Source organism: Syzygium oleosum, unplaced genomic scaffold, assembly GCF_021117445.2.
Source record: "Syzygium oleosum isolate NSW1041296 unplaced genomic scaffold, Sole_v2.1 Sole_v2.17, whole genome shotgun sequence".
Classification (NCBI taxonomy): domain Eukaryota; kingdom Viridiplantae; phylum Streptophyta; class Magnoliopsida; order Myrtales; family Myrtaceae; genus Syzygium; species Syzygium oleosum.
In genome coordinates this window covers 344,010-370,924 of record NW_026607501.1, presented here as the reverse complement: position 1 = coordinate 370,924, position 26,915 = coordinate 344,010, and the positions used below count along the sequence as shown (strand labels likewise).

The 26,915-nt window shown below is 40.3% G+C and overlaps 2 protein-coding genes across 3 annotated transcripts; both read right to left on the bottom strand.

Annotated features, from left to right (window-relative positions):
* Positions 1-2,118: 2,118 nt before the first annotated feature.
* LOC115662436 (putative disease resistance protein RGA3) lies at positions 2,119-6,066 on the bottom strand. Its single transcript, XM_056319273.1, has 3 exons — positions 5,944-6,066; positions 3,045-3,306; positions 2,119-2,870 (listed from the first exon to the last, which is right to left on the bottom strand). The coding sequence occupies exons 1-3, from the start codon at positions 6,064-6,066 to the stop codon at positions 2,119-2,121; spliced, it is 1,137 nt and encodes a 378-aa protein (XP_056175248.1).
* A 10,562-nt stretch (positions 6,067-16,628) lies between these two features.
* Positions 16,629-21,087, bottom strand: LOC115662438 (protein trichome birefringence-like 10). Of its 2 annotated transcripts, none has more exons than XM_030584583.2 (4): positions 20,252-21,076; positions 18,911-19,300; positions 17,982-18,140; positions 16,629-17,433 (listed from the first exon to the last, which is right to left on the bottom strand). In XM_030584583.2, exons 1-4 carry the CDS (start codon positions 20,665-20,667, stop codon positions 17,073-17,075), a joined length of 1,326 nt encoding a protein of 441 aa, XP_030440443.1. In that variant the 5' UTR covers positions 20,668-21,076; the 3' UTR covers positions 16,629-17,072. The 2 variants fall into 2 exon arrangements, with proteins under 2 accessions (XP_030440443.1, XP_056175376.1); XM_056319401.1 differs by lacking the exon at positions 16,629-17,433 and adding an exon at positions 17,484-17,616 and having other exon boundaries at positions 20,252-21,087.
* Between the last annotated feature and the right edge of the window lie 5,828 nt (positions 21,088-26,915).

Here is a 26,915-nt window from a genome sequence, read left to right as displayed (position 1 = left end):
TTGGTAATAGAAGGCAGTTGAAACCTCAAGATAGGAGTTCGACAGTGCGTATCATACTCCTACTCGGGTTAACTATATTTGCATATTGTCTGTAGAAAAAATATACTAATGAATTCTGTAGAACATGGATTCATGTTGAAAATCCGTGTTTTATGACTTGATCCCAATTAAAAGAGAGAATTACATGATAGTCCCTGAATTTTGGCCCGATGTGCAATGTGATCCATAAACTTTTATTTTGTTCAATTTGGTCCATGAACTTTATCTAAATGTATTAATTTGTTCAAATTCTAGTGCTTAGATTATATGAAAATATCTAATATTATCATTCAGTTAATTCAAGTCTTGGGTACCTTTTGCTATCGAGTCATGCCCTTTGGACTCAAGATTACTGGGGCAACCTACCAAAGGGCCATGATCTTGCTCTTCCATGATATGGTTTACTTTGAGATGGAAGTTTATGTAGATGATATGATTGTCAAATCTCGAAATAACAATGAAAGGAATTGTGATATGGATGGAATATAATGACATAGAGCCACTTTGAGGTTCCCTATGAAATGAGGCATGGAACGAAGCCACTGCAAAGAAGTTCCGGGAGTTACGAAGGAAACTTCGAGTTCATATTGGTTATGAGTTGAGAACCGGAATTGAACTCTATGAGATCTAACTATATTTTTATATGATCTAGGAACTAAAGTATGGGGATCACATTGCACATTGGGATAAAGTTTAAAAATCATATTGAACAAATTAAAAGTTTATGGACCACATTGCACATTTGGCCAAAGTTCGGGAATCATTTGTGTTATTTTTTCCAATTAAAATTATTCTTTTTGTGCACAGGATAATACATGAAATTTTTTTATTTGTTAACCAACATCTGGAATGGGACAAAAAATATACCCAGCCCATTATAGAGGAATCATAGTGGAAGGCCAATTTAGATGGATCAAAGCTGGCCCCAAATTCATTCACACTTTTAAAGACCGCCAAGCTCCGACGCTATTGCTGTGCTGCAGGGGCGGTCATTACGGTCACGAAAAAAGGCAGTACGCAGCAGCAGAATACGCTAAAAACTACTAGGGACAGGACGGCTGTTCCTAATGATAGGCTTTCATAACCGCATGGTTAGCCATCCCGGAAAAGCTAGTGACGAGCTTCACAAAGCAGTCGCCAACTTCCAATGGAAGCTTATAAGTGACAACGGGGCAACAGGCTTTGCGCGGTCGCTTATGCCCGTTCGGGTAGGTATATTACACTGAGTAGATTTTTTCTACTGCATATCTTGACATAGTAATTATCTGCTGGGGAATTGTGTTGGTGTGAAAAGGAGGGAAACAGAGAATCCAAGAGAAGCTAAGGCAATGAGAAAACAAATGTATTCGTCGAAGTTATACCAAGTTCAAGCCGGCCAAACGACCAAACAAGCATTCATTTCCTTAAAGCCGTGATAAGAGAGATATACTTTTTTTTTAAGGGAAGCAAACCAGAAGCCATTCTCCAAAGAAACATTTAATCACATCATCTATGAGAATTTCCACAGTTAGCTTCCAAGATCATCGAACGGTGCAGACATTTTAATCCTTGTGAAATCAAATAAGTAGATTTTACACTATCTACACCATGAGTCACGAGCCAGTTTTAATGAGGTTGGAGTTGGATGATGAGGAGTATGAATTTTCCTTCTTTTTCTCGCACTTTTTGGGAATAAAGCAAGCACTTAGTTGAGGGATATCCCCATGAGGGCCATTCGGACGGAATAACGTCGATGTCGATGTTTCCACACCCTGTAAATACCTGCATTCATGTTACATACCAGGATGTGTCCTGACCTTTCGGTGATCTGTCCATCTCCCCCAATTGAATCAAGTATCGAAATACAATTGGAAAGTTGGCCAAACAATTCCATTTTTTAATTTTTTTAATCTCTCTGTCTATTTTCGTCGTGTTCTATTTATACATGTAACAAAATACACCAAAAAGTTCAAAAAAAAAACCAATCCTTTCCTAACAAATTTCAAATTACTCAATTACTTTCATTTTTTATTTAGTCGTGTAAATTCTAAGAAAAAAAAGGTGCAAATACCTTCAGAGAGAAAAGCGGAGAATTTGGAGTCATAAGTAGTGTTCATAGTAATATTCGAGCTTGTGAGTTATGTGCGGAATATGAGCAATCTTGTACCAGTCCTCGACTGCTTCTTTCTTGCACCTCTCCTCCAAATCTGGGCAACCTGCGATCTTTAGGTGAATAAGCATTGTAAGCCTTCGCATTGCTTTTGGTAATGATGTCAACGAGGGGCACCGGATGATTTCAAGCGGTTGGAGTGATTGAAGGGTCTCAATTTGCTCCGGTAAAGCCTTCAAATTTAAACACTTTTTAATAGAAAGCCACTCGAGATTCCTGACCTGTAGAAGCCACTGTGGGAGAGATGCTAGTTTGGGAACATCAAGGATGTCCATTGACAGGAGACTCTCGAGTCCTTGTAAATCCAAGATGTTGTCACTTTTGTCTTTGGATAAATCGAGCTTCTCACGGTACTGAAAAGAGAGATGCGCAAGGTTCGACAGATATTGCATACTAAGTGAGAGGCAAGCTAACCGAGGACAATGATAGTTGCCAAGAAATTCAAGTGAAGTAAGACTTTGCAAACACTCCTCTCGCAAACACTCTAGAAACTCCATCTCCAAGATATATAGACTCTTCAACTTATTAAGGCCAAATATCTGATTTATCAACTTTGGGTTGACCTTACTCAGAGTTAACTCCTCAAGATGTGTAGCTAGTGGCATGAGTTTCAAGTTTTCACAATAACCGATCCATAATCTCAATAGACTAGAAAATGGTGTTGTTAAAGTGGATGAATGATCTGAATTGATGTATTCCAATTCAGTCAAGCCTCAAATCTCTAAAGACTTAAGGTGAGGTAATAGGCCCAATTGAGGGAAATGTTTACATCTTCCACATCCCTTTAGGCGTAACTCAACTAAATTTGGCAAGGAAAAAACAAGGTTATCCATCGTCCACCGTGGAAAGCTCTCACCTTTATATCCATCGATCGTCAAGCTTTGCAGATTTGAGGGGGGCCTCAGTCCATCCACTAGAGCTTCATCTTTGTCCCCAATTACTGCATCATCAGTATCGAGACAACCCCATTGAAGTTCCAAAGATTCCAGAGAATGCTTCCCTATCAAGTTTGCAGCCTTGAATTCAGCTACTTCTATTACGTGGCCCAAATTTTCAATGCTAAGGCTTCCCCGAATGTTATCAAGCCCATTTAGCTCCCCAAGTTTGCAAAGCAAGAGCTTTATTTTTGGGAAAAATGAAGCGTGTTAGCCGATGCAGATACTTCAATTGTCCTAGTCCACGTGGCACACAACTAAGTTTCCTACAATCATCTATGCCTAGATTTCGAAGGCTGACCAACTTCCTTTTACCCCTTGGCAATTCTTCAAGGGCAGAACACCAGTAGAGATGACGTGTTTGCAAATTTTGCAATCTTGTAATAGAGTTTGGAAGCCTTTTGAGTACATTATTGTGAGAGAGATCGAGATACGTGAGATGCTTCAAGTCACAAATGGACCTTGGCACCTTCTTGACATTTGTGGCATGCAGATTCAAGATGCGCAACCTCTTGAAACTTTGAATGAGTTGGCATATATTTGCTTCAATTGCTGGTTCTCTTTGATCCAATTCCCGATATGTAGGTTCAGGTGCGACAAAAAGAAATGTTCTTTGTGCACTTGCTTTCAAGCATGAAATTGGAAGTTCACCCATCAAATTGAAAGTTAAATCATGAGATATATGACGAGTTCTTCATGTATGGATTTTGTGTCATCCCATGCCACCCAACATTCCATCCCTGCAACTAAGTAGGCTAGATTGTGCATCAAATCATGCATTTTGCAAATTTATGTGTCTTTTTCGTAATCTTGGAAGAAGTTACTCGAAAGTGGATCCTTGAAATATCCATGAGCTATGTCTTCTAAATATTGACTTCTATTTGATGGTTGGATAAATCCTTTTACCACCCAAAGATTGACCAAAATCTGCTTCTTTATCCTATAACCTTTGGGAAACAATGAACACAACACGAAACAGTGTTTCAAATGTAAAGGAAGATGGTCATAACTTAGCCTAAGAACAGATACTATGCGGTCTTCCCTTTGAGACACTTATGGGAGCTCATAATCTTTGAAATATAACATTTCAGATTTAGTTTTCTTAAAGAATAGTAAACTCCCAACAGTTCGAACAACTAATGGAACCCTAGAGCACTTTCTTACTATCTCTTTGTCAATAGCTAGCATGTCAGGATCTTGTATCTCCTCTTCTTTTCAACAAGCCATTCGCAATAATAAATCAAGAGATGCACTTTCAGATAAGCCGCTAAGAAGATGAGGCGGTGTAGTGCCGGTGGTCTACACAGCCAAAGGAAGGCGTGTCGTTAGAAGGATCTTGCTTCCTCTAGCACCTCCGACCAGTAAAGTTTTCAAGCTCAGCCATCAATTGATGCCCTTAGTTCACTTTGCAACCCTTCCATCGCAACTTCAGTTGGTTCTTTTTTCTTTGCACAAGCTATGATCTTTTTCACTATTTTTTTCACTTCAAATTAGAGACACAAACCCACATTTTCAAGTTAAATTGTTTACTGACCATCTCATCATTATATACAAATTGAGCAAGAGCCATTTTTCCAAGCCCACCTATACCAACTATCGGAAGGATGGAAACATGCTCGTTCAAGTTTGAATTCAATAAAAATTTCAAAACCGTCTTCTTATCGACGTCTCTTCCGGTAATATCTCCCTCACGTATAAACGAACGCGTCTCTTCTCTCTTCCTCCACTCTCTCTCTATTTGCGAACCCATAGGGCGCTCGTCGAAGTGGAATCTCATTCCAGAGTTAATGGCTTCTATTCTCTCCCTCACTGCTCTTACTTTGTAACTCATCTTCTGTTAGTGATCTACCCTAGGAATCAATCAAGGTTGATACTCTAATATTAGTTGTGGATTAGGTTGTGTCGGAAAATCGACCTTCACTATACTTAGGTAGTCATAATGTCTTGCTAGAGACCTCTTATGACTTGTGGGCCGAAAAGGGTTTTGAGCACACTGCTAATGTTTAGTGAACCTACAGAGTCGCACACAATAGCGAACTGAGTTAATATTTTCTGTGCGCCGAGATGTACTTACAATAAGAAGTAGATTTTAATTTATTCTCTATTCAACTTATCTACGCGGTCGTGCACATTATGAGATAACGATTAAACGTACGATTGAAAGTGGACAGTTTAGCGGGCCCAAATCGTCAGGCCCTACTTCTTTTAATTCGCGTAGATAATGAGGATATATATAGCGTGTGAGTGAAAAAAACCCTAAGAAAGAAAAACGCCTCCAAGAGAATACGAAGAGAATCGTTCTCTATTCAGATATCTTTGAGAGAGTCTCGAAGATCAAAGGCTATCAGGAAAAAGAAGTCCAAGATCTTTAGCTAGCACTTGGATCGTTGGAGACTTCCGTTCGTGTGTGTGGATACCGGTAGAGGCGCAACACTTGGGGCGCTAATCCAAACACAATCGATTGTCAATTTACTTTCGATCTGCAAAAGGTACGAGTCGAACTTCTGTTTAGATTTCAATATACACATAGATCCTATCTAGGGTTTCGATTTATAGATTCCGCTACGTTTTTAGCACTAGAGGAACCCTACAGCTTCAGTTTAGAAGAAAGCTGATTAGAGCTTGAGAAAAATGTCCTTACCTCCTTGCTCATTTCATTGTGGACCCTCAGTTCTCGTCACATGGCTTCTATATTGAATTCTTCAAGCACGTCCCGCGCATTATAGAAAGCGTCCTTCAGTTTCTCAAGCCAAAGTTGGATTTGGCGACTCCGGTAGTATTGCTCCTCTGCATCTCCAGCACAGCCCGAAGCGTGGAGACAGTGTCCCTGAGCACCTCCGGTTCATGCTTGACGTCCCATAAATTTCGAACGTCTTCTAGTGCTCTAGGAACCAGATTAGCAACGATCTCTCCAGCAATGCTCCCAAGGACAGCTTCCGCCATTTTTGTTCTCTGTGTGTATGTGTGTGTCAGTAGATATTACTCCAATTGTTCCAAGGCGAGAGACATCTCAAAACTGTATAACAAGTTTATGAGACTGAATTTTCAGCTTCTTTGACCGAGTAGAGTTGTTGAATATAGGAATTCTAATCAATGCATGCGAGCCTAATTTTCAACGTGGAAGGTGGGGTGGGAGGTCCGCGATTGGTTTGTCCAAGACATTACTTGATTCTAGCGTTTTTACTCGTCTAACATGCTTGCAAGGGCAATGAAAGTGCTGGTGCTGAAGTGACACAGATATTTATTTAGCAGCCTATTTTCCATCTGACAGATTCCGAGGCCCAGAAGCGAAGGAGAAAATAGGACCAAGTTGTGCAGGAAATTGCGTCTCCAATGGCAAACGATATTAACATCTGTCAGAATTCTCAAATTACATTCCTAGTGTTAGACAGCAAGGCTACAGCTCAGCAGAGATTTCCTCCATGATTATTTTCCTGTATTAGAGATCTAAATATATTTAGGAGATTTTGTCTTGATTTGATTTGCTGTAATTGATATTTGTTATTTGTTACTTTAGATAGTTAACCTTTAAAGCCTATAAATAGGCACATGTACCTTTCATTAGCGATGTACAAAAATATTATTAAAAACACAATATATGGCTGCCTTTAGTTGCAACTCTTGTTGCCTTAAGATATTAATTTCTTGAGGTTTTACATGGTATCATAGCTATCAATTGCGAAAGCATCATAGCCATGAGTTCCGATCTAAGTTCCTCAATAGAATCGAGTCCCGCGACATCCGCTGCTGTTAGCATCTCAATGCCATCCAGTTCAACAATCTTGTCTCTCACTAGCCCCGTCATTCCGTCATTTGGAAATTTCATGGGGTCATCTAGTTGTCCAAATCTTGGGGTGAAATTCACCGGGGACAACTACGCGGTGTGGAAAGCTTGAATCCTCCCCTTCCTTCGAGCAAATAAACTGATTTCGATCGTCGATGGAACGCTGCCATGTCCTCCACAACAAATTACTCAAACCAATACAGATGGTTCTTCCAATATTGTGCCCAATCTTGAATACGATAACTGGTATACACGGGACCAGATTGCTCTCGGGTGGATCTTAAGCAAGACAGCCGATTCAATTGTGGGTCAGTTATCTAATCTGAGCACCTCTCATGCTGTGTGGAATTTCTTCTCTGCATCTTTCGCTACCCAAAATAGTGCGCGAGCTACCCAATTGCGGCTACAACTTCAGACGATGTGAAAAGGTAATCAAACAGTGACCGAATTTCTTCAACATGCTACTTTTATATCTGATCAATTGGCCTCCATTGGTGAGATCTTCTCACCACAAGAGTACCGAACGCATATCTTCCGAGGCCTAGGAGCTGAGTTTCAAAGCTTGGCTGTTGCAATTTCGGTTCACACTCAGCATCAACAAATGACCAGGGAGTCTTTTCATGGCCTTTTCTTGGCTCATGAAGCACTATTGGAGCTCTAGGAACCACAAACTACCCAACCAGCCGCCTTCGTCGCGCACAACACCAGCTTGGGCCAAAATTCCCATTCACAGCGTGGCCCTATTTCCAATTTCAATAGCCCCAACTCAAATACGGGGCAACAGAGGAATCTTAATCCTCATGGATAGCAGCCCAGCTTCAATAATCCGGGCAACTCTCAGTACCGAAATTTCAATGGCAAGAAAAATCAAAGACGTAGCAATGTGAGATGCCAGATTTGCAACCGCCCGGGACATAAGGCCGTTGCTTGTCGCAATCGGTTCAACCAACAATTTGGGTTCTCTGGAGGCCACACGCACCAGCATTAGTCACTTCCATCACAAGTTCAATTGGCTGAGATACCTCCTCCACCATCGGTGCTTTCTCCCGATGCCTGGTATCCCGACTCGGGTGCCACACATCATATTACCAACAATCCTCATCAGCTGTCCTCAGTTCAGCCATATCATGGCACTCAACAGGTCACCATAGGTAATGGGTCAAGTCTTCCCATCACTCACATAGGTACCCTCATTACCCGTGATTTTCGCATGTCTACTATCCTGGTCGTTCCGTCTATCACTAAGAACTTAATTTCTGTTCGTCAATTCTCTGCTGAAAATTCATGTGACTTTATTTTCTCACCGAACTGTTTCTTTGTGAAGTGCCGTCGTACGGGCAAGATCCTTCTCCGGGGGGACATTAATCAAGGCCTTTACGCACTCTCATCATTGTCACCTACGTCTCCAACCTGCTTCGTTTCTCAAGTGGAGTCACTCACCCATTGGCATCGTCGTCTTGGTCATGCCGCATTTCCTACTATTTCAAGAATCTTCAATAAGTCGTTAAGTCCTGTTCCAGTTTGTTCAGCTTGTCTTTCCAGCAAAAGTCATAAACAGTCTCATCCACCGACCACTAATAGGTCCAAGGCTCCCCTAGAACTAGTTCACTTTGATGTATGGGGGCCTGCTCCTGTCACGTCGTCCCAAAATAATAAATACTATGTTTGCTTTACGGATGATTACTCTAAATTTTCTTGGTTTTATCTTTTTCATTCTCGCGACCAATTCTTATCCATTGTCACTGTTTTCCTCACCTTCGTTGAAAATCAACTTAACACTAAGGTCAAAGCTTTTCAATCTGATCATGCGGGAGAGTTTATCTCTGCACCGTTTGTTCAATTATTGCAAGCAAAAGGTATTTTTCATAGGACCTCCTGTCCATGCGTACCCCTTTAGAATGGCTCAGTCGAGCGCAAACATCGCCACATAGTTGAAATGGGACTCGTGATGCTCTATCATGCTTCTGTCCCCTATCATTATTGGGACTTTGCCTTTGAAGCAGCTGTACACATTATCAATCGGCTGCCCACATCGGTTCTGCAGAATAAATTACCATGGGAGATTTTATTTCAAATGGTTCAATCTATTGCTCATCTAAGAGTTTTTGGCTGCACAGTGTATCCCAATCTTCAACCCTATGCGAAGAATAAACTGCAACCAAGGTCACATCAGTGCATTTTCTTGGGCTACCCATCAGGATACAAAGGATACCGGTGTTATTCCCCTCAGCATCGACGGTTCTACATTGTTGCTGATGCCGTGTTTGACGAATTAGATCTCCCTTATGCGCAAAACACTCCGCAATCATCTTCGGAGGCTGCCGCAACCATTCAGCTGCTTATTTTTGCTGAGTTTTCTAGAATTCCTCTGCCACAGCAACCACCACGTGAGCCTTGTTCTCCCTCTAATTGCGATTTGTAGTTTGCTAATTCCTTGCTGCAGAATCAGCGCAGTTCAGGTGTGTCCGAAATCTCACTGCATGAACCCACTGATGGGTCTCCCTCTCAGTCCGCAGCTGCACCAATCCTGACAATAGCTTCTCCGTCGAATTCACTAGCTCAGCCGACACATCCTATGGTGACACGCCTTCGTGATGGCACTTTAGCCCGCAGACACATTCGTAGTGATCACACTTATGCGTTGGCCACCTCTGTGTTAGATTTTGTCACACCTTCTTACTTTAGTCAGGCTGTGAAAGATGCAAATTGGTGTGCGGCTATGGCAGATGAATACACTACCCTCATCAAAAATGACATTAGTGTCCCCTCCTCCGAATTGTAAACCCATCGGCTGCAAATGGGTCTTCCGGGTTAAGCTCCGTGCTGATGGTTCTCTTGAGCGGTATAAAGCCCGATTGGTTGCAAAGGGATTCCATCAACAAGAAGGCATCGACTACAATGAGACTTTCAGCCCTGTCGTCAAGCATGTGACAGTTCGCACTATCCTCTCAGTTGTCTTTTCTCGTGGGTGGCAACTCCGGCAGCTTGATGTGAAGAACGCCTTTCTTCATGGTCACCTAACAGAAGAAATTTTCATGGAGCAGCCCCCTGGCTTTGTTGATTCTGCTCATCCCCACTATGTCTGCAAATTACATCGATCTCTTTATGGTCTCAAACAGGCTCCTTGAGCCTGGCATCAACGCCTCAATGCTCTTCTGGTTCAGCTGGGCTTCATTCCTTCAATTACCGATTCATCACTCTTTATTCTTCATACAGCTCAGCATAGTATTTTCCTCCTGGTTTATGTTGATGACATTATTGTCACTGGGTCACCTAATGCACCATTGTCGGCTCTCATTAAATCTTTGCAGCAGGAATTTTCTATTAAAGATCTAGGAGAGCTTCATTACTTTCTTGGCATTAAAATAGATCGGACAGACCGAGGCATTATTCTCCATTAGGCTAAATATGTTGCAGATTTACTTATGCGGGCCAAAATGACCGAGGCTAGTCCTGTTTTCACGCCATGTACCACTTCGGCTGGTGCCCCGTCTGCTCATCTTGGTGCACCCTTCTCCGATCCACGCCATGTACCACTTCGGCTGGTGCCCCGTCTGCTCATCTTGGTGCACCCTTCTCCGATCCATCGCTATATCGCAGCATTGTAGGGGCTCTACAATATCTCACGCTCACTCGCCCAGATATCGCATATGCTGTCAACACAGCTTGTCAGTTCATGCACTCTCCCACTGAGATCCACTGGCAATTTGTTAAAAGGATCCTTCATTTCATCAAAGGCACTCAACATCATGGTATTCTCTTCACTCCCGGCTCTTCTTTTCAGCTGCATGCTTTTTTCGATGGGGGATGGGCTAGTGCTCCAGATACTCATCGCTCTGTTGGCGGGTTTGGCATCTTCTTGGGTTCAAATCTCATTTCATGGAGCTTCCGCAAACAGCGGACCGTTGCCCGATCAAGTATCGAAGCTGAGTTTAAGTGTCTTGCTGATACCACTGCAGAACTTATTTGGATAGAAGCTCTACTACGCAATCTTCATGTTCGTTTGCCTGCTCCTCCTGTCCTTTGGTGTGATAATCTTTCTGCTATCTATCTTACTGGCAATCCCATCTTCCATGCTCGCACTAAACATGTAGAGATTGACTACCACTTTGTGCGCGAGTGTGTGGCCAAAGGACAGCTTCATGTTCAGTACATCTCCACTCATGATCAACCAGCTGGCATCTTCACTAAAGGCCTCTTCACTCCTTGGTTCCGTCTTCTTCAGATCAAGCTTACTGTGACTCCTGCCACATTAGCTTGCGGGGGGATGTTAGACAGCAAGGTTACAGCTCAGCAGAGATTTCCTCCATGATTAATTTCCTGTATTAGAGATCTATATATATTTAGGAGATTTTGTCTTGATTTTGATTTGCTGTAATTGATATTTGTTATTTGTTACTTTAGATAGTTAACCTTTAAAGCCTATAAATAGGCACATGTACCTTTCATTAACGATGTACAAAAATATTATTAAAAACACAATATATGGCTGCCTTTAGCCGCAACTCTTGTTGCCTTAAGATATTAATTTCTTTAGGTTTTACACCTAGCATCACTACATCGCCTACTGTGATGCTATCTATCCATTTGTAAACACCTACCCAGCAGTCTGTCACCACCTTGGGTGGCTACTTTAAGGTCATTATATTTAATTTTTCAAGATATACCTATTTATTCCTATTTTAATATATTATAACAGTATTTTCTCTAATTGTTTCCTCCTTACTTGTCACCTAGAATTGTTGATTGTTAGAATTGGCTTCTTCTCGTTGCAAGAAAAGGACTATATGTGGTTTCTCAGCAAAAGTAGCCGCTACTTTGGAAATTCCTAGTCACATGATAAATGCAATATCAATCAATTCTCCAAATTTATATGCTGTTACTCAAATGTCAATCATTTTAGAAGAAGGTGGCCTTTTGTTAATCTTTTTCTTTATGTTTACCCCCGAAACGGTTTCGAAAACCATTCCACAACTCAGCTTGATTCAATGGACTGGACCAAATTTTAAAAAATCGCATTAATCCTCAACTTCTACTCTAAATACACATCGAGAGAGACTCGGAGGTGGTTAATGAATTTCCAAATTTTGGTTAAAACTTGCTTCATTGGATTTTGTTATAAATATCATATAATAAAAGGTTTCGCTTAGTCAATACTTTTTTTTTTCAAAATCGCCGGTTTTGACTGAAGTCATCCTTCTTTGTTTTTTCTTTTATAGGCTGGCCGATCATTCTCTAAATTCTTAGAAAAGATTTAAGTATGACAAAGTTGGTATTAGAGTTTATGTTATGAACCTAGAGATATTAGTCAGCTTTAATCGGGGCACTGTGAGGTGTGAGCCGTGAGCAATTAGTAACTACAAACATATCTCATTCAAAAAAAGTCTTGTACTTTGGAGATCTATTTCGTGTTTGGTACTACATGGTTTCACTCTACAAGAACTCCGATTCATTCCCTTGAAGCTCCCCTTTTTCATCATAAATAATCTGCTTGCCCCGAAATGACTTAACCCAATAGAAAAATCTCAATTCATTGGGCTATTGATACTAGAGGTGAGTATGATTTCAGGGTAGAACCTAGTACTTGGTGGAAACTTGCAAGTTTCAGCTTCCAAAAATTGGGAAAATCTATTTTGACGGGTGAGTTCCAGGTTCTACACCTAGAACCTGGAACCTTAAATAAGTTTTTCGTATTTTTTTCTTGGTCTATGTTTTCACATGATCCTGTCATGTTTCATGGTGTTAGGTGATGAGTGTATAATCTGAAATCATTAGTCTTAGCTTTCATTTTATGACTTGTTAATATTATATATTTTTTGTGTCTCTAAATATAAGTTATAATCAATAAATCGTAATAGCAAGTGGTAATCATTAAAGGTGATGATTTACTACAATTGTTCAATTAATAATACGGATGGAATCTAGGTAGACCCTAGAACCTGTGACATGGTAAGTTCCAGGTTCCAAGGTATGTAGGGTAGGTTTTACATTCCAAAAAATGAAGAATGTGTTCCCATGGACAGGTTTCAGGTAGAACTTGTACGAACTTGAAACCGCTCACTCTTAATTGATACAATTAAATAGAAATTCCAAAGGGCGTCATATTCTTGTATCCAAATTATGTGATTGAATAAGTCCTTCTGTTGCAGGTTGAGGACTCCTACTCCACAAACACACATATTTACATTTATACGTATGCAATACACATTAGAACAGAGAGATTCTTTTAGTGAAAATAGAAAGTTCTATATGCATTGGTTACATAATTGATTTGTTAACATTATGATGCGAACACCATACCTATGACGACTCTCTTGAGAAAAAAAAATACACTTCCATGCTTAGATGGTCCTTATTTTCACGATAAAAGGTGATTACTAAAAAACATCCACCAAATAGACTTTAGCAGCATTCACCCATTTGGGTTTTACTAACATTATTTGGGCGACGATATTCAGTTCGATTTTATGTTTTTCATAAAATGTATGTGTATTATCTATTTTCTTTTGCTCATTTTTCTTCTCTTCTTAATCTCTCATATTACAATTCTACTCTCTCTCTCTCTGTTATTAATTTTCATCCTTACCATCTTATTTGTAACAAACTGTGGATAATTACATCAAGTATTAAACTTACAGTCGAACTTTTCATTGGTTTCCGAGCATATTCAAATTGGTCAGTCAGATTATATTGCAATCTCCTATTCTGCATAATATTGCTACAGAATTAATTGATACTGTAAATTGATATCAAATATGAAAATTCTAGTTGATTCTATCTCTTTTCATGCCTGGACGTATTTTGATTTTGGATTGCGAATATGTTATTATGTCAGATTCATCTTGTTTGCATCATGTTAACAAAATTGGAAATATATGTAGTTGAATCTAACTCTTTTCGTGCCTGGACGTATTAAGACTAAATTGGTAAATTTTCAAAAAGTTTAAAACTAAATTGACACAATTAAAAGGTTTAGGACTGAATTGGCCTCCATACAATAGATTTATGATTTTTTTGACAATTATCCTCACCGTGGAGTCAAGAAAGAAAAGAATAAATGACATGAGAGACGAAAAACCTGTTAACCTCTGAGTGAGCCATTCCATGGGAAGGATGCAATCTGGCAAGGGTAGGACTCCGAATTGAAAGCGCCCAAGGCGTTGCTCAAGTAGGTGGGCGAAAATGTAATAGACTGGAGGTTTTTAATGCACAATAGGCTGAGGGGCGGCCAAAATTACCGGGCGCTTCTAAGAGGCTAAGGATTTCATGAGTTCTTTAAAATACCATTTAAGGGCAATATGTGAGAATTGTATACTCATTTTCGAGAGAATTCATGTAATTATTAGGGTAGCTTGCAGATGGAAAAATTGGATCCCATCATTAAATTATAGGGAGATCTACCATTGCAATTTGAGGGGCTCATGCATACATTTGTCTCCCTTTTTCTCAATGGTAACATTCCACAAATCAACACAAGCAATAGAGCATTCTCTCCCAAAAACACACCTCTTTCTTGAGTTTCTTTCTACAATCCGAGGTGGGCCAAGTGAGAGAGCGAACAATAGATCAAGAGGAAGGCTGAGCTTAGGCGACTCTAGTAAGGGGTGAATGAGTCAAAAGAAATCTAAGTATGGCACTGATCTCAAGTGTCGGCTTGTGACACGTTGACCTCAGACCGGAGGTCGGTGACAGTCCTGACCTCCATGACAGCCTGACCTTGATTTGGGTGTGGGACTCAACCTTGCAGTGATGGTGAGCTCTAAATAGAGCTTGCCATCTTGGAGCTTGCCATCGCCACGACCTCACGCCCTGTGCGGGGTATAGAGCTCGCCATGGCCACGAGGAGCTAGCAGCCTGTGCATAGCTGGAGCCCAGGCGAGCTCTGTTTAGAGCTCAAGCGTGAGAAAGAACAGGGGAGGGTGATGGTGGTCGGCGTGGTGGGTTCGTCGGTCGATGGTGGTCGCTGCAGAGACGGCAGCCGATTGGATTTGGCTGAGGAACATGGGCAGATGACTTGAATTTTTCTGAAGACATAATGACAGATTTTAAAAATAAAAGATGCATGTTGACATGAAAGTTAAAAGTAAGGATGGTTTTTGAAATCTTCCTGATCTACAAGCGAGTAGTCATTTATAAGCACAATAAACTTTACATGCATCAATCATGTTGCTTCACATGAAAGATGAGAATCCGGAAGATTTTGGCATGTTTTGCGATCATAAAAGCTATCTTCCCCGGTTTTCTAATTAATTCTACTTCTTTATAGAGAAAATACCACAAAAAATCCCAAACTATGCCACTTGTGACAAATTTACCCTGAATTTTTATTTGTGATACGAAAAACCTTAAACTATGCTACCTGTGATAAATTTACTTGAACCTTTTTTTGTGACATGAAAAATTCCAAATTATGCCACTTGTGATACATTTACTCCACAATACTTTGACTCATGAGCATTTTCGTCTTTTTCTTTTTTATGTTTTTTTTTCCTTTTTTTTTCTTTTCTTCTTCGGCGAGGGCTGCCCTCGCCCGACCAGGCGAGGGCGACCCTCGTCGGCCCAGGTGAGGGCGTCCCTCGCCGGCGTCGGGCGAGGGTGAGGGCAGCCTCACCCGACGCCAGCGAAGGTTGCCCTCGCCAAATCTGGTGAAGGCAACCCTCGCCCGACGCCGGCGAGGGTCGCCCTCGCTTGGGCGGGCGAGGGCAACCCTGGGCGAAGTCGCCCGATGTCGGATCTGGCGAGGGCGACCCTTGCCGGCATCGGGCAAGGGCGACCCTCGCCTGGGCGGGTGAGGGCAGCCCTCGCCCAACGCCAGCCCGGGTCGCCCTCACCCGACGTCGGCGAGGGTTGCCCTCGCCCAACACCGGCCAGGGCTGCCCTCGCCGAAGAGGAAAAGAAAAAAAAAGGAAAAAAAAACAGAAAAAGGAAAAAACAAAAATGCCCATGGGCCAAAGTATTGTAAGGTAAATGTGTCACAAGTGGCATAGTTTGGGATTTTTTGTATCACAAAGAAAAGTTCAAGGTAAATTTGTCACAAGTGACATAGTTTGGGGTTTTTCGTATCACAAAAAAAAGTTCAGGGTAAATTTATTATAAGTGGTATAGTTTGAGATTTTTTGTTGTATTTTCCCTTCTTTATATACGTAACTTTTTCATGGTACAATTAATGTTTAAGTCATGTTTCTTTTATTAGTTTCTTCACACAGGCGTCGCATTAAAAAACAGCAAGATGAAAATAAAAGAAAAACGATTTGATATCTATCGTGAGAGAATGTGAATCGGCGAATATCAAGTTTCTAACATTACAGATAAGTGCACTGTAAATTCTAAAACTTATCAAGAAAGTGCAATTAATTCTTAAAACTTTCAAAAAGTGTAACTCAATCCTAAAATTTGTCAAGTTAGTGCGATCAAGTCCTAAAACTGTTAGTATTTTCCGTTTGTTAAATTGGACAGAGATAACAAAGAGGCATGATTGCACCAACTAGTCAAGTTTAGGACTTGATTGCACTTAATTAAAAATTTTACAACTTAATTGCACTTTTCTGACAAGTTTTAGAACTTCCATTACATTTATCCCTATTTGTTATTTCATATTAGATATTCTTGTGCTCTTGAATATCCAATCTGCTCCGACCAAAAAATATATATACAATCTATAACATGCTTAACAGGTATTGGTTATCAGCGACTGATTAGTATGTACAGTACACGCATTGAATTCAAGAAAGAAGAGTAAAATGCTCGTCCCTGGTATGTGTATTTGCTCTTCACCAGCAACAACGGAACTGAAAAGGTTCGGTTTCTGTAAAGCCGAAACCGGGATAAACCAAAACCGCTTTGCTGATTTACAAATTCTGCAGGAGAAAAGATCAATTCCGCCTAATCCAATGGCGAATCTGGCCAATCACTATAATGCTTCTCTACAACTAGACACTCGGTTATTCCTCAAATGTCCCGAAGTGTCTTCACAATTCAGCTGGCCAATCATTCAGTATGTGCAACATGTACAGAGAATATCTGGTTTGCTCTTGGCTTGATATGCAACTTCTGTCTGTCGATCCCTTATATCGATCTCCTTCACTAGACACTGTGACTTCATCTGTTATATATTGCAGTGGTCCTGTGGTTGACTGAAGTCAAGTTCTGTGCATAAATTGCCGCTTCACTTCATCGATAATCGATCCTTATTAGCCTCATGTTTAAGAAATAGTGTGTAAAGTAGCACGTTCCACGAATCCGGGATTCCGGGCAGACACCAATGGCTACAGTCCTGTCTATGAACAGGTGCAGGACCAGTATCAGAGCCCAGATAATAAAGAGAAGCATGGCCGTCTTTCCTCCGAGAAGTCATGTGAGTTATGTTCAGCACATCGAAATTGGTTGCCATCGGTGCACTTGAGTGAGCTGATAATACGTCAGAGACAACCTTGAATTGAGACCATGTTTCCGGTGTGGCTGATGAGGGGCCCAACTCCGGCAGGGTCTCCAAGTGACAGCTTCCTCCGTTCCTCCAGTCCCCCCCTCTGTAAAATTTGTCACCAATTGGTCATTTCTTGCAGAAAGAATCTGTATTCTATTCCTCCAAACATCAAGCCCTTTTATTGCAGTAGCCAATTCTAATATAAGAGAGCCGTGTACTATTTAGTTCCCCCGTGTATAAGAACTTAGAGAGAGTGATCCAATGCAACCTAGGAACAGTCCCCTGACTATGGCTTCACAAGTTAAACTCTGGCGTGGAAAGAATGCTAAACATTGAACAGGTGCACAAGTATCGTAGGAATAGCATTTGCTCTTAGACATTAGATCACGGTCGATTTAATAAACAGACATGATATCATCCCAAGAAGGTTATAGGATCGGTGTGGTGAAGGAACAAAAAGTACAATGACATGTCAGAACTTGTGAACTACACCAAGTAGAAAGTCAACTAAATGCATTTAATTGGATGCAAATAAAAATGGGGTCCATTTATTAATATTTTAATATAATGATGCTTTCTGGGTGTCTGGATCACATAGTTTGAGCAACTGAATAAGCTAGGCATAGTAACTTATCAAGGAAGCGCATGTACCTGAAATGCACCGGTGCAAAAGTGCGAAAAACGACCTGTGTCTTGTTTGTATTGACCTCATTGCGGATCCACTGCAGGACAGTCTCGATGGCTCGCTTATGCGCATCTTCTATTGCCATTTCCAGCTTCACCTCCGACCCTTCTTGGAAATAACAACCACTGACAGATGGTAGTGCAATTCAATATGAGACAGTTGCTGGGGCATGAAAGATCAAAATCATGATCTACCGCAGGCTTTATCTAACAACTAGCTCTTCCATGACTCAAAGAACTTGCATGCCAAAACCGCAAAAATAACCGACGCCATACTAACCCGAAATTAAGTTCATGTCAGTCAAACCATGAAAAAATTCACTAGATGGCCAGACTGGTTCAGAGTTTGCAACAGCAAGTTGGAGAGTGCATTAATAAGCTAATCAAAGAGCTTTGCAGCACTGTCTAAAACATTACAGTCTCGCTGATCAAGAAAGAGATAGATAACATAAAGGGCAGCTATATTACACAAACCCAGCAAAATAGATTTCTAGAAGCCAACCTCCAAGAACCCTCCTCCATCATAGTCAGGTGGTGCTAAGTCTGTAGCAAACCATACCCTCATCGACCATTCCAAAGTTTGAAAGAGTTCCCGACTTGCGCATTAAACTTGTCATTTATAACCACCCTTATGCTCACATTTGTCTAAGTCTAGGAAAGAAACTCTGTGATTCTTATTCCAACCAGCTTATATCTGTAAATGATTGCTACCAAGCAGGTATTACATAAGGTCTCATCAAGGCCAACTAAAAGCTCCCAATCAAAAATTAGCAACAGTAGTTTTATGGATATGTCAACAGGAACTATGCATGTATCCATGTGTACATATACTCATCGTATTGAAATTAGAGATAGATGATAATAAGGGAGAATTTGCATGAGCAGATCAAATTTACCCTCTTATGGTTTTCTCGAAGTTCCACCAGTGCCCAGTGTTAAAGACCAGCACATCTGCATCTCTCCACTTGGAACAGGTCCAGTCCATCTGATCTAATTTCAGGGTCGTTTTGATCTTATCAGGCGATCCCGGTGGAGGCCGGCTTTGCAGCACCAGAAACGGAACTCTATAGTACTCCAGAGTACAGTTGAACTCCTTAAATTTGTAAACCAAGTACCCTTTGTGCTTTGTGATCGGACTACCATTCACTTCATAGATCGAGTCCTGATCAGAAACTGCAGAGGAGAGCATGCACATGAGAGACTCCCATTGGTTTCTCCCGATAGAATCCCCCACAAAAACGAGCCGCTTGTTTCGCAGTTTCTCCAGCATCAATTTCGCATCAAATCTGGTGTTACTAGACATTATCAATGTTCGTAGGCCAAAGTTTTGCAATGTCAATATCAAAGCAAGAGCGTGAACTGCATCACCAACTAACATTACATCAAACATTTCATGCTTCTACATCACATGCAGAATCCAAGTGTATCTTCTCTGGTGCCGTGGACTGATCACATTATGACCAAGTATGTTCAATTTAAAGTTCTGAGTAACTCAATTTCCGTAATTTTCATCACATCCATGTTTCATTAGCATAAAACAAGAACAAATAAAGAAAAGAAATGAAACTAAACTAGGAAATCTACCATTCAGCCCGATGGTTTCTAGATAAAATCCAATCTGTCAATCTGTAAACTAACAAACATGGTAAAAAAAGTGGACAAATTGATGGTTGGGGCAGAGAGAGAGAGTTTGTCTTGATCACCTGAAAGCTTCAGGTCAGTTTAAAAAAAAGTCACGGGAGGGGCTTAGTGATGTGGAACTACCCTCCAAACAAGATCAGCGTGAAGGAAACAAACAAAATGCAAGGTGTAAATACTGTGACAATACGTGAAAAGTAAATTCGTTATATCCACCGAAAATTCATCGACTTTTCTGACCAACCAACCAACGCTAGCACAAAAATTCTGACAAAAAGAAATAAATTCCATTGCATGTTTCGATTAATGTACGTAAAAAATCAAACAAAACTCGCCACTTTCGTGCAAGAGCCTTCAATTCAAATTCAATTTCAACCACATCTTATCAAGACCCCTTGGCAAAAGGCCCCACGGATTAATTACTACACAAAAGAAAAACAAGGCAGACAAGTAGCCCCTGATAACCATAACACGTCATAATTGAAAAACACAACCCCGTTTGATTCCTCAGAAGTTCGTTCCGACAGAACAGACCAAAACCAAAATTTCTCAAGCAAGAACTGCAAACAGAGACATCAAAAAACTAAATCTTCAAGAACCTGGGCAAATTGCACTTTCTGGGTTGCCATCTCCACTTGGTGTAGAACGAATCGGGCCGTCCATTCTCAGAGCACCTGAAGCCCTGGTCCAGAAACCTGCAGTCTCTGGACTCGTACAACGGATAGCTATCATCCCAAACCCAATCCCCTTCGAACAAATCGCACCCATCATCGCCATTCCTCTCCAAAAAGTCGAACTTTTTGACTCCCCGATCGTCGTTATCGCCGTGCAACTGCAACCACACGAACCTCTCTGATCTCCCGGAGAACTTACCGTACCCTCTCCTGTAATCCAGGTAAAAGAAGCCGCAGACCACGCAGAAGGCGACGAGGACGAAGCCCAGCACTCCCACCGACGGCTCGAAGAGCCTCAGGCGCTTGAACTTGTGGCAGAGCTCGGAGCCCGGCACGTTCATGGTGGCAGGCGCGGCGTGCGACTCCCCTCTCCCCTCACTCTCTCTCTCTCTCCCTCCCTCACCCTGTCCCTGAGTGGTGGCAAAATCACAAATGGCGTTGGACCATGTCTTCTTTTTCTCTCTGGGTGGCTCAGTTACTCTTGCCTCGCTTCTTTGCTTGGTGGGTCAGTTATAAACACACACTGGGGTTCCCAGTCCTTGATGGGTGTGAAAGGAAAGGCAAGAAACCACAGAAAGAGAAAGAAAAGAAAGGGACTTCAATGAAGCCAAGAAGCTTCCATGGCTGAACTGTGCACACGCTTTCCTTCTCCGTAAGTCAGAGAGAGAGAGAGAGATTGCAGGGAGGGATTTGATGAAGATGGAGGAGTGGCAAGAAATGTGGCGCTCGTGGGAAAGTGGGGGTGCGTGAGTGTGCGCGTGAGCACTTCTTGCTGTAAAGTTGGATTTCTCCTCTCTTTCCTTCCTCTTTTATTTAAAAAAGATAAATTTCTGAAAAAATTGTAATAGGTTAACGGCTATGGAAAGCTCAACGGCCCCTCTCCCACGACGGGAGGTGCCACGTAATGCTGTCAATCCCGCACGCTGATTGGGCCGTGCGTGGCACGCGCCGCGACGGCGCGTGGGGGGGTTTCGTTCGTAGCCTCCCGACAGCGGCAAGGGTTCGTGGCCGAGCCGGCGCTAATTTCAATTTTCATGAACACGAGCGAGTGGAGCAAGAAAAAAGAGCAACTTCGTGGTTCACGCCTAAAACAACTGTCCTCTTTAATTTAAGACGCAGCTCACTTGATTGTATCAGCACGATGCTATTCATGTGTGAGCATGGTTCGGGTAGCGGTTTTGAAATATTGATATCGCCTACTAAGTACCAATTCCAAAAAATTGAAATTAGGAGCCGCCCGTTAGTTTCATGGGTCCACCCAAGAAGCAAACCTAAATCCAACGACTTTTAGTGCTCCACCGTAACAATTTCTACTGCAGTGGACCTCCATCAGCATTATTAGACTTGTAGGTATCATTGCCTAACACTTTGCAAGTTTCCCAGCGTTATTGTGGCTCTGGTGGCATTAGCCCAGTTCTTCCCGACATTCCTAATCTCGACGATGCAAGTTCGACAACACCGGCGTTCGCTATCTTGGAGAGTAATTGGAACTGGGATTGAGGATGAGAAGATCACCCAAGTTGTACCATTGGATACGAACTTTTGATCTTGGTCTCCTTTCGTTCCCGATTTATTTTTTAAAAAAAAGGTGCACATAGGCAGAAGAAACAAAGGGAAAAGTGAATGAGTGGTATGGACCTATTTTGATTGGTTATTATTCAATGCGTGGTGGAGAAAAAGGTATACCATGCCCAATTAAAAAGTCAATTGGGTGTTCAAAAAGGTCCTAAGTATTCATCTTTCTACTAATGACATAAAAATTTTTGTCAATGGTTGTTGTTGATCAAATGTCACCATGGACTTCCACAAATATCCTTTAGTAATTTTTTTCCCGTTAATCGGGTGCTCAAAGAGGTCCCGATAATTATCTTTATTCATAAATAAAAATTATTAATACTTTTTGTTCATCAAAGTTGATTCTATGAAGTGACCGCCAGTAAAATCTGACGACTTGCTCAATGTAGAGGCCACATTGTGTATTTGGCTTAGTGTGGATAGTATATGGAAATTAAAAATGAGACCTGTAATTGTTAAAAGAATAAATAGTTTTATAAAGTGGATGAGTAGTTGAGATAATTGTGATAATTCGCGTTTTAGGTCCTCAGCAAAATCCAAATACATGACCATTGCAATACGTAATATGAGTTGTGATCAGTCAAAACTAATGAACAGAAACTTTCAATGTGGGTCATCGTTTCTTGCGTGTAATTATGCTGAAGCAATAATCAAAATGTAACTCAAGGATGCCGTTGAAGTTAAACACCAATTTCAACTTCAATAAGAGCTTAACCATTATAATAAGGAATAATACTACCAAAAATCTCAAACTAGTACACCTGTGACAAATTTACCCCGAATTATTTTTTTAACAGCCATACCCCAAATTAGTACACTTATGACAAAATTACCCTCTGTTAGTTTCCGCTAGATTTTACCATCAAATTGTTAAGCTAGATGATACGTGGCGGTTGACAGGTGTGTTAGTTTGGGGTTTTACCCTCCTTTTTATCATAGGTGTATCAGTTTGTGATTTTTTATGGTATTAATCCAATTTAATGGAAACTAATGGATGGTAAACTTGTCACAAATGTACCAGTTTGGGGTTTCTGGTGGTTAAAATATTAATTTAAAATAAATCTGTCATAAATGTACCAGTTTAGAGTTTTTGGTGATTAAAAAATTAGTTTGGGGTAAATTTGTCACAAGTATACCCGTTTAGGATTTTTGATGATATGAAAATAAACATATATGACGGTAAAAAGGGAAACATAAAAATGAGACGTAAAAGGGATTTTTGGCTTCGATATAGAGAAGATGTACAAGATTTTTTTTTTTGTCTTCCTAAAGAAAAATGTGGAATGTGTTACACAGAGTGTTGCTAATATTGAAAACTTAAGCATTTGGAAAAATTACCCAGTCAGTCCTAAACTTATCGTAAGGATGTCAATTCAGTCGTCAACTTTTAAAATTTGTCAATTTAGTCTTAAATCTTTACGCGAAATTTTAAAGCAGTCCTAGTCAATTTCCGCCGAAAATCGTTGACGTGGCGTTTCAATCATCATCGGTCGTCTTATATGGCACGTTACCATGTTAGTGTTTTCTTGCGTTAATTGACTGGAATGACCATATTAGAATTTCGCATAAAGTTTAAGACTAAATTGACAAAATTTAAAAGTTTAGTATTGAATTGGCATTCATATAATAAATTCATGATTGATTGGATACTTCTCCTTAAAAGCTTCTAGAATTATTATGGTACACTTTTATTTAATTGTTACATTAATTATCCTCCTCACTCACATGCAAAATGATCAACTGATATCATGTGATGTCGTGACCTTCCTCAAGGTGAACCACCAAGGGAAAGTTAATGGATTACTAGGCGGGCACAAATGGATACTCATTAAAGAGATGGTAACGGCGTCGTGCAGACTCTCCTAAATCCTTATCAATCATAACTTGAGATTTCAATATAAACATGTGATTAAAGAGATGATAATCCCTCACATGTTAGTGGTTTAAAATTAGAAACGAGTCTAATTTTAAATCACTAACATGTGAGGGGTGATTATGTGAATGTGTAAACAGTTATGTATCACTCAATAATCAAAACAATAAGTAAATAACTTGACCAAGATTGAAGAACCTGGATGCACTAAGCAAGCAAAAAGCAAAGCTCCGCTATGACCCAACGAAACGGGAATTTTGCAAAATTTTAACTAGAAAGAAAACAATGATTCGATATATGCATGTCCTAAATATGATGTGTCGACACGTGAGAACAACCAAGAACTGATCAGGAAGTGCGCAACGGAAAGTCAAGGATGAGACTTAGGAACTGATTTCATGTTACTACGAATTCATATAGTAAAAGAACAGCTATTCAACATTCTTGGTGTGTCTATTAATACATGTAATGCACTTATTTATGTATATTTTCATAACATATGGTGCAGAATTTAGTCTGCGTCCTTAATTAAATAGCCTCGTTAACACGTGAGAGTGGTTTTCGAGGAGAGGAATAAAGGAATATCAAGGACGAGTCTAAGAATCACACGACATTTGTCTGGGGAGGTTGAGGGCAAGCCAAGCCAAGACACTGAATAGCGTATCCGCCATGCCAGGATTAAAAAACGTAAACAAAGTGTCTATTATAAAAGTTCATTCTGTCACAACTCTTGTATGAAGTGTATTATTTTCAAAGTTGAGTGTTTGTGAGTATTTGAGTGTTCCGATCTTTTTGTATAAGAGTTATAATGAAATGATCATCAGGAGACCATAAAGAAGACCGAATAAGGAAATGACAATTGAAAATACTAGAACTGATACAACATAATGCATGTGCCCAAAAAATACAGTTACTACAATTGGCGTATTTGGATTGACTTTTATTTTTTACTTTTTGCTTAATTTAGATCTTTCAACTTACGTAGTTTAACGTTTTAAATCCGGAACGTTTAAACTTTCATAATATATAAGAGTTGGTACATGAATTTACACGTGTTATTTTCATAATTTGTTGAGATTCGAATTGTAAATCATATTTTGGCAAGATTTTTTTAGTTTCGTCGAAGCGTGAACAAACACGCCCTATTATAAGGAATAGTTACTGAAACTTAGACCTGTCAAAATGGGTCATAAACCCATTTCTTAACCCATATATTAATAAATGGATTAGTTATATTTAGTAAATGGGTCATAAATGGATAGAAGTCTAATATTAGTATTAAATGGGTCGTAAATGGGCCATAAATGAGTTTACAACTGATTTAAACTCAACTCATCTCTCTCGCCCTCACTCAATCTTGCACTCACTCACTTCGTACTCTCATTTCAGTTTGGTATGAATTTTCCTAGATTTAATTAAATATGACAGTGTTTTAGCAATATGAGTCTGATCGGGTATGGGTTGGGTATGGGTCAGGTATGGGTCGGGTCGGGTATGGGTCAAGAAAATTACATTACGCATAAATGGGTCATAAATGGGTTAATGGGTCAATTTGGGTCGAACCATTTATGACCCGATCCAAACCCGATCCAACCCACCCATTTGACAGGTCTACTGAAACTATTATAAAAAGGATTGGGAGGCCAAAAATTTAGAGAGAGAGAGAGAGAGAGATGGGCTTCTTTGTGTGGTTGAGAGAGGTGTATTGGGGATAGAGGGATAATGGGGTAGTGAGGAAGTCTCACGTATTATGATAATGACCTTCACGTTACATTGGGCTGGTTTGTTTTGCAAAAAATGAACTTTGTTAGAAAATATTTTTATAAGAGCATATTTTCAAGGAGAGTTTCATTGTCCTTATGTTTGGTTGTATTTTGTAAATAATATGAAAGTCATTTTTTTATGCTTGTTACAAGAAAACTATAGAACACATATTTGAGGTAAAGTCTCTTGTACAATGTCAAGTCCTGAATTTAAGCACCAAGGACTTGAGCCGGGCGCCGTGGACTGAGCCCAGTCTTGGGGGACCCGAGTATGTTCTCGAGGGACCGGGGCATGTCCGCCAGGGTACTAGGCACAGCCACTGGGGACCTAAGCACAGGTGCCATTTTGAAAAAGGACTTTTTCCAAATATTAGTGGATGGAGATGACAATATTGCACTGCCTCATGAAGACCCGGTTCCCTTTGCCCCGCCCCGATTGCCCTTGCCCGGCTCGTCGCAAGGAAGAGCATAGCGCGAGAATGGGACTTGTCGGGGCCCATCCGGCATAAGTTATTTTTATTCTATTTTGCTTATTACTTGTTATTGTCGGGGAAATTTGATTGTTTTGATGCGTAATGACAATCACTGTCCTTGATGTATTATTTGCCCCAACTATTGTTACCATCGGGTTTAGAACAAATATACCTCCAGGATATACACCAAAGCCGCAGAGAAACGAGTTTAGCAATTACTCAATTTCTCTCTTAGAATTTCTCCTTCAACTTATTATCGAAGTTTTTTTTTTTTGATAACCAATTATTATCGAAGTTGTGTGTGTGAAAAGAGAAGAATGGAGTGTTACGAAGAAAAAGTTATTTTGAACAGTTGTGATGAATAATGTACGATTTGGTGGTATTTATAGATAACCAATCAACACATCTATTATGAAGAGGTACTTTATCTTTACCATCACCCCTTTTCACAATGAATCTTCACCGTTTTTCATGTCAACAATCACTTCTTTTCATAATTAAGAATCACTTTTTTTTCATAATCAAGAGTTATCTTTTTCACAACCAAAAGCCACCTTTTTTCATGATAACATATTATTTCAGCAGTTATTTTATTGTCTCCTAATTGTGCTGCGGTTTTAAATTTTTGCGTAACATTAAATTAATGCCGCCATTTTTTGTGTTTTCACTATTTAAAGCATAAATATTTCTGTAACCGCGTTACTAGGTGATTATCTTTCAAAGCATATAATGATTTGACAAGAAACAATATGAGTTGTTGATTAGTCAAAATTAATGAACAGAAATTTTCAACGTGGGTCATTATTTCTTGCGTAGTTGAACCAACAATCAACATGTAACTCAAGAATACCCTTGAATTTAAGACACAAAATTCAACGTAGCTGAGAGCTTAAAGCTAAAAAGCC

What these genes read in the sequence shown, in the direction of transcription:
- LOC115662436 (XM_056319273.1), bottom strand. Translation starts at nt 6,066, where the DNA reads ATGGCGGAAGCTGTCCTTGGGAGCATTGCTGGAGAGATCGTTGCTAAT. An exon ending in CGGAGGTGCTCAGGGACACT is followed by an intron (nt 3,307 to 5,943) that starts GTCTCCACGCTT and finishes CCAAAAATAAAG; the next exon opens with CTCTTGCTTTGCAAACTTGG. An exon ending in GACGATCGATGGATATAAAG is followed by an intron (nt 2,871 to 3,044) that starts GTGAGAGCTTTC and finishes ACATCAATTCAG; the next exon opens with ATCATTCATCCACTTTAACA.
- LOC115662438 (XM_030584583.2), bottom strand. Translation starts at nt 20,667, where the DNA reads ATGAACGTGCCGGGCTCCGAGCTCTGCCACAAGTTCAAGCGCCTGAGG. An exon ending in AGAAAGTGCAATTTGCCCAG is followed by an intron (nt 19,301 to 20,251) that starts GTTCTTGAAGAT and finishes TAGTAACACCAG; the next exon opens with ATTTGATGCGAAATTGATGC. An exon ending in TTCGAGAAAACCATAAGAGG is followed by an intron (nt 18,141 to 18,910) that starts GTAAATTTGATC and finishes ACCATCTGTCAG; the next exon opens with TGGTTGTTATTTCCAAGAAG.